Source organism: Oreochromis niloticus, linkage group LG4 (genome assembly GCF_001858045.2).
Source record: "Oreochromis niloticus isolate F11D_XX linkage group LG4, O_niloticus_UMD_NMBU, whole genome shotgun sequence".
Taxonomy (NCBI): Eukaryota; Metazoa; Chordata; class Actinopteri; order Cichliformes; family Cichlidae; genus Oreochromis; species Oreochromis niloticus.
Genome location: NC_031969.2, coordinates 34,253,359 through 34,263,970, shown reverse-complemented (window position 1 = coordinate 34,263,970; position 10,612 = coordinate 34,253,359). Strand labels below are relative to the sequence as shown.

General features: G+C 45.8%; 1 protein-coding gene across 1 annotated transcript; it reads left to right on the top strand.

Moving 5' to 3' along the window:
- The first annotated feature begins 4,572 nt into the window (after window positions 1-4,572).
- thoc6 (THO complex 6) lies at window positions 4,573-9,066 on the top strand. The gene is made up of 13 exons (XM_003442555.5): window positions 4,573-4,731; window positions 5,281-5,372; window positions 5,460-5,524; window positions 6,251-6,354; window positions 6,435-6,472; window positions 6,564-6,612; window positions 7,023-7,094; window positions 7,400-7,502; window positions 7,655-7,704; window positions 7,785-7,847; window positions 8,202-8,312; window positions 8,395-8,523; window positions 8,829-9,066. Exons 1-13 carry the CDS (start codon window positions 4,717-4,719, stop codon window positions 8,907-8,909), a joined length of 972 nt encoding a protein of 323 aa, XP_003442603.1. The 5' UTR covers window positions 4,573-4,716; the 3' UTR covers window positions 8,910-9,066.
- The last annotated feature ends 1,546 nt before the right edge of the window (window positions 9,067-10,612 follow it).

Genomic DNA, 10,612 nt, shown 5'->3' with positions numbered 1-10,612 from the left:
AAATCCCCTTAATTACTGATGTGAGTCAGCTGTGTAAAAGAGAAAGGCAATCCTCAGCTGGTCCATTCATCAGTCAGCTGACTGTCAGAAAAAACAAACTTATACCAAAATAAAAGAAGATAAAGTAATCCCAAAAATCCCATCAAGTAATACTTCACAATAAAAGTCTAATCAGATCTAATCGACATGATTCAGCTGCACTGGTGAGATGGTGGCAAATACCAAAATGTTTTAAACTGAAACAACATTTTATCGGCACTTTTTCCCTTTTTTGTACAAAATTTCCCACATTATGAAGATTGAACACTGTTTATCTCCCTTTTGTTGTCTTATATTTATTATTTTTCAAAATATCACAATGTCTCCCAGCCACACGGGGACCACAAGCCAGTGTAGTCCTGGTTCAGATAAACTAGGAGGGTTTTATCAGGAAGTCCATCTGATGTCAGAGCAAACATGCACATCGTAAAGATGAGATGGTCAGGTTAACGAGCACCTGTGGTAAGGTGAAGATAGAGACGGAAAGATGGAAGGAGCTCTGTGTGGAGCTGATGAATGAAGCAAGAGAGCAGGATGGAGGAAGTGAGGTCAGCCGAGGTTATCACAGCTAACTGAAGCCAAGTGTGAAAAATCATTTTAATCAACTCAAGTAAAAATTGAATTATTTTGTAAACTTGCAAAACAAAATAAAACAAAATAAAACAATAATAGAGAAGAAATGTGTTTGTAAGTTTGGTAAAAAAAAAAAATTAAAAAAATCCTGTTTTATTTTAATACCTGCACTGACTCATGCCAATAATAATACTTAGAAAGACCAAAACTAAGAAAAACTTGAATTGAATTGAATAAGAATAAGAACAACTTTATTTATCCCGAGGGAAATTCTTTTGTCATGTACATGCTCAAAGCAGCAGGAGAGACCGAGGCACAGATGAAATAGATATAAGATATACAATATATATACAATAAGAATAGTGTACAGTAATATACAGTAGGATAGTGCAAGACAAATAATCGGATAACTCTAACAAAGTAATATACATAACTATATCCTGGTGAATAAATAACTAAACTATCAGTGCAGGCGATTCTAGAAAGTGACAAAGTATTGTGCAATAGAATGAAGGGAGTAGCAGCGTATGATGGGGGGATGAAAACAAATATTCAATAAGTACTCTTGGGTAATATTGCACGGTCTGGGAGGGAACAGAATAACATAGGTAATAGTCTCAGGAGAATCACCTACAGAGTGAGGAAGAGTTAAACAGTCTTATTGCCACCGGTACAAAGGATTTCCTGTGGCGGTCAGTTCTGCATTTCGGGGCAATGAGTCTTTTGCCGCGTTTGCTCCGATGGTCCATCATGGGGGCGTGCATGGGGTGGGAGGGGTTGTCCATGATAGAAAGAAGCTTTTTTAGCATTCTCCTCTCAGACACCTCCTCCAGGTTCTCAAGTCTGACACCCAGGACAGAACCGGCCTTTCTAATCGGTTTGTTCAGCCTGTTGGCATCAGCTGTCTTCACCCCACTTCCCCAGCACACAGCTGCAAAGAACACAACGCTCTCCAACACCGAGTGATAGAACATGGTCAGGATTTTCCTACCAACATTGAAGGACCTGAGCCGCCTCAGTAGGAAAAGCCGACTCTGCCCTTTTTTGTAGATAGCATTGGTGTTCTTGGTCCAGTCCAGTTTACAGTCCAAGTGTACCCCCAGGTACCGGTAGTCCTCAACGATCTCCACGTCAGCCCCTCTGATGGTGACAGGGGTAGGAGGAGGAGCCTGCTTCCTAAAGTCCATAATCAGTTCCTTTGTCTTTGTGATATTAAGTTGTAGGTGGTTTAGCTCACACCACTCGACAAAGCTGTCCACCACACTCCTGTACTCCTCCTCCTGTCCATCCCTGATACAGCCCACAATGGCAGAGTCATCTGAGAATTTCTGCAGATGGCATGACTGAGACTTGTACCTGAAGTCAGATGTGTAGAGGGTGAAAAGGAAGGGTGATAGGACCGTCCCCTGTGGCGCCCCTGTGCTGCTCAGGATGTTATCTGAGCGGCAGCTCTTCAGTCGGACATGCTGTGGTCGACTTGTTAAATAGTCCGTAATCCAACCTACCAGTGGGGCGTCCACCTGCATTTCCGTGAGCTTATTCCCCAGCAGTGATGGTCTGATCGTGTTAAAAGCACTGGAGAAGTCAAAGAACATGACCCTCACAGTGCTCCCAACAATGTCCAGATGAGAATAAGCCTGGTCCAGCAGGTAGATGATGGCATCCTCCACACCGATACGAGGTTGATAAGCAAACTGCAGGGGGTCCAGCCAAGGCTCCACCAGCAGCCGCAGATGTTTTAGGACGAGTCTCTCCAGCGTCTTCATGACATGTGAGGTCAGAGCCACTGAAAGCCTTTATTGTCATTATACATAGTATAATGAGATTAGAAACAGTGCTATAAAAGTGCACAAGTGCTTTAGCACATTATAAAAACTATACAATAATTTAACTATACACTTAATATAAATATAAATACACAGTACAGTACTAGATGACAGAGACAGACAGGCAGAGAATTGATGATATTTCAGTGCAGATCACTTTTGTGCAAGTTTGAGTTGAGTATGCTGATGGCTGCCCCTGAGTCTGTTTGTCCTGGCCTGAATGGATCTGAAGCGCCTGCCAGACGGCAGTAGGTTGAAAAGATGGTAGCCGGATGGGTAGTGTCCTTTGAGATGTTTCTGGCCCTGCTGAGACAACAGGAGTTGTAGACAGCAGACAAGGAGGGCAGGGGGCAGCTGATGATTTTTTGTGCTGTGAACCGAACTGAACCGACACAAGAAAATGTGCTCTGGAAACTAAAGTGAATTAAAAACTCAAAATGAAATAAAAATACAAAATCATTTGAGAGTATAAAACTATGATAACTCTGAGAGCAGCTAAGACGAGGGTGGAGAGTGGAAAGAGACTGGTCCGGATGAGATCCATCGTTCTGCCATGAACTCCAGTGAATATGTCTGTGTGCAGCTGTGCGTCTCCTGGAAGGATTTCCACAGGTTCAGGAGTGTTTATGGGAAGTGTTGATCGTTCTTCCAGAAGCACATGTGTGAGGTCACAGTGATGTTGGAGGAGAAGGCCTGGCTCACAGCCTCCGCTCTGATTGGTCCCAAAGGTGTTGGATCAGGCTGAGGTCAGGACTCTGTGCAGCCCAGTCTGGTTCTCCCACACCAAACCGGCTCGTCCATGTCTTTATGGACTTTTCTTCGTGCACTGGTGTGCAGTCATGTGGGAACAGGAAGGAGCCATCCCCACACTGTTCCCACATACTGGGAACATGAAGGTGTCCACAGTGTCTCGGTCTGCTGAAGCACGAAGACTGCTGAAGAACACCCCACACCATAACCCCCCTCCACCAAACTTTACACAGCGCAGTCAGACAAGTACCGTTGTCCTGGCAACCGCCAAACCCAGACTCGTCCATCAGATCGCCAGATGGAGAAGCATGATTGGTCAGTCCGGGGAACACGCCGCCATTGTTCTAGAGTCCAGTAGTGGCGTGGTTTACACCACTGCATTCAGATGTTAAGCTCATCTGAAGGCCACATGACGTTTGGAGGTCTGTAGTGACTGACTCTGCAGAGAGTCAGCGACCCCTGTGCACTCTGCGCCTCGCATCCTCGCACCACGGTTGACCACTTCATGGCTGAGCTGTTGGTGTTCCCAGTTGTTTCCACTTTGTTATAATTCCACTAACAGCTGACTGTGGAATGTTAAGTTGTGAGGAAATTCCACAGCTGGACCTGTTGCACAGGTGGCATCCTATGATAGCGCCACGATGGAGTTCCCTGAGCTCCTGAGAGCGAGCCATGCTTTCACACATTCTTTCTGCATGCCTAGCTGCTGACTTTAAACACCTGTGGTCATGGAGGTGACTGGGACACCTGAATTCAATGATTTGGCGAGTGAATACTTTTGGCAGTACAGTGTACCTGTGCAGGTGTGGAGACGTCTAGGAGAGAGGATGACACTGGTGAGCCACACCACCAACATGTGCAACAGAGATGTTGAAGCTAGGTGATGATTGTCGAGCAGCAGTGTGGCTTCATGCTGAGGAAGAGCTGTGATGTTAGTGCTGATGGAGAATTTTAGATGAGAAGGAGCTTCTGTGTGTTTGTGGATCAGAGGAAGCAGATGATTGACGGTACTGCACGAGGAACCATGAAGAAGTATGTGAGGGTGGTGCAGCACACGTATGAGGACAGCGGTGAGGTGGTTGAAGGTGGAGGTGAGAGTAGATCAGGGATCTGCTCTGACCCGCTGCTTGTTTGCAATGCTGATCGACGGGATGGCTGATGAGACCAGGCAGGCGTCTCTGTGATCTGCAGGAGGGAGGAGGGAGGCTGAGACGGTCTGTACGTGTGCAGAGGAGGGAGAACGATGATGATGAAGCTGATGACAGGAAGAGAAGAGGAAGAGCTCAGTGAAGGTTCGTGGATGCAGTGAAGGAGGATGTGCAGAGGAGGACAAGCCGCTGAGGAGAAGAGGCTTGTCGCTTCTAAAATACATCTCCCAGAATCCTCGGGGCTAGTGTTGGTGACGTCACATTCCTTCGCCCTGGTCCGCTCTTTCCCTCCTCTGTTTGAGTTTTGGTTCCTTTGCTTCTGTTTCGGTGTTTTGTGCCGTGTTCGCCTTAAAGGAGCTCGGAGAGTTTGTGTGAGCAGCATGGGTCCCGTGGAGGTGAGGCTTACAACGTTTATCTCAGCGGAAACAGGAAATAGAGAAACCGGCTGATGTTTGAGAGTAAAGCGAGCTTCGTGCTGAACGATAGAAAAATCAACAAAGAAGTGAACGAGCTCAGATTAGTTTCAGGTTTTCTCTGTTTTACCGGAAAACGGACTCAAAACGAACTCCGTTTAAAATTCCACTGAACTTAAATTCGAGTCTTTAACTAAAATTTAAGAATTTAAATTTAAGAATTTAAATTTTAGTCGCTTTTTAAAAAGTTGAGGTGAATGTGATGTGCGATAGATTTACTGACCGGAAGTGATCAGTATTAGTAACAACCTTTGCTGCGAGTCATCTGTTTATAGATACATGCACGTTTATTCACAAACTGCTTATTTAAAGCTGATTGGAATGTTTACACTCAGGCGAATAAAGGTGACGTCACATGACTGCATGTCCTGCACCACGTGGTAACTTTAAGTTACCCAGATGTCCCTGCACAGGTGTGGTTGTTCACCTGTGTTGTGGTGCTTGGACTAACGCACCTGTCTGTGTCTGCAGCTGCTGCACATGTCCGTGTTCTCTCAGAGTTTCTCTCCCTGCGGTCGCTTCCTGGCAGCTGGAAACAACTACGGCGAGATCGCAGTGTTCAGGTGAGTCAAACGCACCTGGTTCGACTCGCCTGCGCTCACTCGCACTGAAGGGCCACACCTCTCATTTCTCAATGCTGTTTTTTCCAGTTTGTCTGCAGCTCTGAGTCCAGACTCCACCGCGCTCAACCAGAAACCCGTTCTGACCTTCACAGGTGAGTGTTCGGGTCAAAGGTCACCCTAAACCCACGAAGCCTCTGCAGGATGGCGAGGACATCACAGGCGTACCTGTTGGTGTTTACACCTGCACTCGAACAGTGGCAGAAAAAACAACAACGTGATTAGAACCGAGGAAGTCTGAGCTCACTCACATGAAACACACTCACCTTTCCAGCCTTTTGTTTCTGTGATAGAACCAAACATTTATCTGTTTCCTGCACATGAGCGCTAAACATCCTGTCACACTGGACGCTCCTGTGAGGCGCTGAAGCGTCGTTCAGTCCTTTTGGTGACAAACATCTGCGTCATGCTGAAGACACTAGAAATAAAGAATCAGTGAAAACGTGAAGGTTCCAGCTGATTTTAAACCAAAACTCAGGATTAAGCCTGCGTCTGACCAGGTGAGGGCTTCAGCATCAGTTACCATGGTGATTTAGACAGGTAGAAAGAGAAACCTCTGAGTCTAAGCTCGACGCAGCTCACCAACAGTAAAAATATGACACACTGTAAAAAATAATGCTGTAGTTCCTGTTTACACCACCAGGTGGAGTTCCAGGTGTGTTTGTGAGTCAATATTTTTGAGGCTCATTTTATTGTGATTTTTATTGCAGCTTTGTGGGGAGTTATGGTTTCATTGGGACTTTAGTGGCCGTTCATTGTGTCCGTGTTGATTTTGGACACACTGTCCTCACAGATTCCTTTTTGGTCTTGTTGTCCTGCAGCTCATGAGGGGCCGGTCTTTTCCCTTCTGTCCACTGACTGCCACCTGCTGAGCGCGGGAAATGGAGAGATCAGCGCCTGGAGCTGGAGCGAGCTCACCAAGAAGGTAACCTAGAACGCCTTCAGGGACACACAGACGGAGAGGAAAAACGAGTTTGCCTGATTTTTGTGTTTCTGCTTCCTCAGAACGTCAAACCTCTGTGGACCCGAAGACCGAACTACAAGTGAGAACCAGCCTTCCACCCCTGCCTCCTGTCTGCTTCCCGTCTGCCTCCTGTCTCCTTCCTCACTCAAACATCTGCTGTCTCCTTACAGATCCAGCCTGGAGATCCCAGAGATCAACTCCATGACCATCAACTCCAGAGTGAGTACACCTCCACCTCTCTCCTCTGCTTTTCTTCATCGCATTAAAGCTGGCCCACCTTTACGAACAGAAAAGACTGGAACCTGAAATAAAACACAAACCTGTGACAGTATGAAGAGTATCCTCCTCATCGTCATCGTCAGAGCCGCTGGTTTACTAAACCCCTTTGTTTGTTTTTGTATTTTTTATTGAAGTCCTTTTATTATTCTGACTTTTTAAACACTTCTTTTTACTCTTTACTCTTTTTTAAGTTTGAATGTTATTTAATTTGGTGTTTTTAGAAGGGATGGAGCATGCACTGGGGGGCTAGTTCCATTTTTGGGCCTTTTTTCTGATGATAATGAGGATATTTGTGTTTCTGTCGGACGTGTCGCTCCAATGTGTCATAAGGAGTTGTGTTTCTGTGTCAGGATAACAGCCTGGTGGTTGGAGGAGGCGATAACAACATCCATGTCATGGACCTGGAAAACGGTGTGTTCAAGGTGAGTGGGGAACAAAACTGACTCCACGTTTCATGTTATAACCGCTGAGGTATTTTTCTCCTTACAGCATGTCACTGTCATCCGTGTGTGTGTGTGAATGATGACTTCTGCTGTTAACGTGTGAGTTTGTGGGGACCGATTCACTGCTGGAGCCTCTGCTGGACGTCAGAGGAACTGCAGTTTTTTTACTTGGACGTCCGTGTGTGCACTGAACTGTTTCACACCTGTTCAATCTGATTTTCATGGCAGCATCTGTTGGGGGAGTTCTGTGTTTCCATGGTGACGGGTTTGTGTTGTGTCTTCAGACCGTCCTTCAGGGTCACTCGGACTACGTCCACTGCGTGACTGTAAGAGAGAGGGAGGCGGAGATCCTGTCGGGGGGAGAGGACGGAGCAGTGAGGGTGTGGGGTGAGTTCACAGGAAACATGGGACTGTGAGGAGGATGGTGAGGATGAGGATGGTGATGGTGAGGATGATGGTGATGGTGATGTGATGACATTAGTGATGATGAGGATTATGGTGATGGAAGTGATGATGAAGGTGATGTGTTGCTGTTACAGACAGCAGGACGGGTCAGTGCGTTCACTGCATCGAGGTCTACAAGTACGAGGTGAGTGCCAGAAAGGACAGACGTCCTGTGGTGGTGTATTTTCCTGTTTATCTGAGGATAAACAGAGGTGTGTGTTTCAGGTGTGTGCGCGGCCTCAGTACGGTAAATGGATCAGCTGCGTGACCACCGACTCCGACTGGATGGTGAGAAAACGTTTCCTCGCATCACTGTGACTCCTCCCCCTCCTTCCCTCAAAGTTTACTTTGATGAAAACGATGTCATCTTTTATCTTTGAAACAGCGTCGCAGCTTTAACCGTTTAAACCTCTAAAGATGAAAGTCTTCCTTATTTTTGAGTCAGACTCTGACTTTAGTCTGCGAGGAGTCGTGTTGCTGTGTTAGAAACAGGTGATGGACTCCAGGTGAGTTCAGGTGACGTTAAACTGCGAGATGAAACGTTCTCCTTCGTTCTGGTTCTGAGGTGTGTTGTTTTGCAGATGTTTCCTTTGATTCCAGATGTGCAGGATTCTGAACATGTCTGACTTCCTGTCCCCACAGCTGTGTGGTGGCGGACCGTCTCTGTCTCTGTGGCACCTTCGCTCGCTGTCACCGACCTCCATCTTTAACCTGAGCGGGTGCCAACGACAGGCCGCCTTCCACCAGGACTTGGTGAGTAAGACACTTCAGTCAGCATTTGTCCATCCGTGCTGGTGCTCACTCTGGTTCACTTCCTGTGATGCATTTGCTGTAGATCCTAACGGTGGGTGAAGGTGCGTTCGTGTCGCACTGCCTGCTGGGCGGCGAGGTCAAAGCTCAGATTCCCTGCACGCCACAGAGCCTGAACACGCTGCAGCTCAACAACAACAGCACCGAGCACCGGGTGAGACCCTGAATGCAGCACGCACATCCTCACGCAAACACGGAGGTCACATGACACGATAGGTTCACGAGTGAAGTTAAACGCGTTTCACAGATCGCTGGATAAACCGAGCGTGTGCAAACACGGCGGGACAGTACAATATGGCTCAGTGCTGATTGTTGAAGCTGGAGAAAACAACCAGAACAATCAACAGATTAAAAGTAAAGTCAGAAAGGGGTGTGGCCAGAAGAGAGAGGATGTGAATGACAACAGAGCAACATCAGGTTTCTTTTTTCCAGTGTGTTAGTGAACGTGTCGTGTTTCAGGTGCTGACAGTCGGCGGCAGCAGCGACCACATCGACGTGTTCACCAACCTCTCCTACAGAGCCTTCTCCCTCAGATTCTGAACTTCATGAGACCCCCCCCCCCACACACACACACACACACACACTGAACTGTCTGTTCACATTTTCCATATTTTTATTCATTTCTGACATTTTTGGGGATTTTGTATCTGCTGTCTGTGAGCTTCTTTAAAGAATAAACATATGAAAATAAAAGCACGCCACGTTGCGTCTTCACTGTTCTTCACCAGCTGAGCTCTGATTGGTTAAACCAGGGGTCTGCAACCTTTAACACCCAAAGAGCCACTTGGACCCGGTTTCCAAGCAAAAGAAAACACTGGGAGCCGCAAATACTTTTTGAAATCTAAAATGAAGATAACACTGTATATACTGTTTTTGTGCTTTGTGTGAACAACTAAAGTAAGTAAGTAAAGTTTATTTATTAAGAGCTTTTCACAGACAGGCAGTCACAAAGCGCTGTACACAAATATTATAATAAACAATACAATCAATAGACATTATACACAATGTAAAAGATCAAATGTAAATAATGTAAAGAATATAAAATACGTAGATCAACAAAAGGCTTGTTTGAACAGAAAACTTTTTAACTGCTTTTTAAAAGAATCCACAGAGCAACTAAAGTGTGTTGCTTATGAAATCCATGAAGTGCTACAGAGAAAATTACATTTATTACATCTATTTATTTAATTAACACATTTTGAACTCTTAAAGAAATATAACAAAAGGAAAGACACCCAGCTGAACTAAAATGATCCATGTAGCAAACAAAAACTGTTGTGAGCCGCCACCCTTATATCGCCTTTGGGCTTTTGGAGCCTTGACCTGACTTTTAAAAAGTAATTGGAAAAAAAGCACTATGCTGCTAAAAGATGAAAAATAGATATTTGCAAAATTCTGCCTAAATATGTATTTTACCTGGTTAATGTGTGTGGCGGGGCGTGGTTTGCAGCGCCGCTGCAGGGGAGTCGGACGCACCTGAGCGGCACCCGCAATCACGCGTCGCGCCCTTAAAGTCTGTGCTCTCTCTGCTGTTGTGTTGTCGGGCTGTGAGCTGAAAAGCTACAGCCGGCTGTATGCGTACAGCAACCGTGTGTGACAAGTGGTCAATAAAGAGATGCTGAAAAGCAGCGGGTCTGCCGTGGTATGAAGTCACTTTCATCTTTACGCAGGACTGTAAGCTGTCGTCTGTGAGGCGTGTTCACGGTGGAGAACAGCTGCTGACATAATGTGGATCCGAAGATCCATAACTGGCATATCTGGGGTTGAAAGTCTCGATAGATGCACGGCGTTTAGGCGGGTACACCAGCTTCCACGAGTGTGACGCTTATTTTGAACGATGGAAAATAAAGTATAATTTTATTTATATATTTTAATATCACAATAACTTTCCAATTTAAACTACAAGTTAAAAAAAAGGACTAAACACAAATAAAATACACTTCAGCTAAATACTTCTAATTTATTTTCCCAAACCACCCGGAGCCGCAGTACAAGGACTAAAGAGCCGCATGCGGCTCCGGAGCCGCAGGTTGCCGACCCCTGGGTTAAACCAACCAGCAAAGTGCCCGCCCTGTGGTGAACTTTGATGTTCTGATCACAGGTGTGTGCTCATGAAAGTGTTCCCAACTGAAACTGAAATCAGCTGATTTTAATGACTTGAGATGATTTTGACATGAAACGATGATTTTTATCATTTGAGGATTTGTTGGTGCTAAACAGCACTGTGACGCTCCTATGACAGC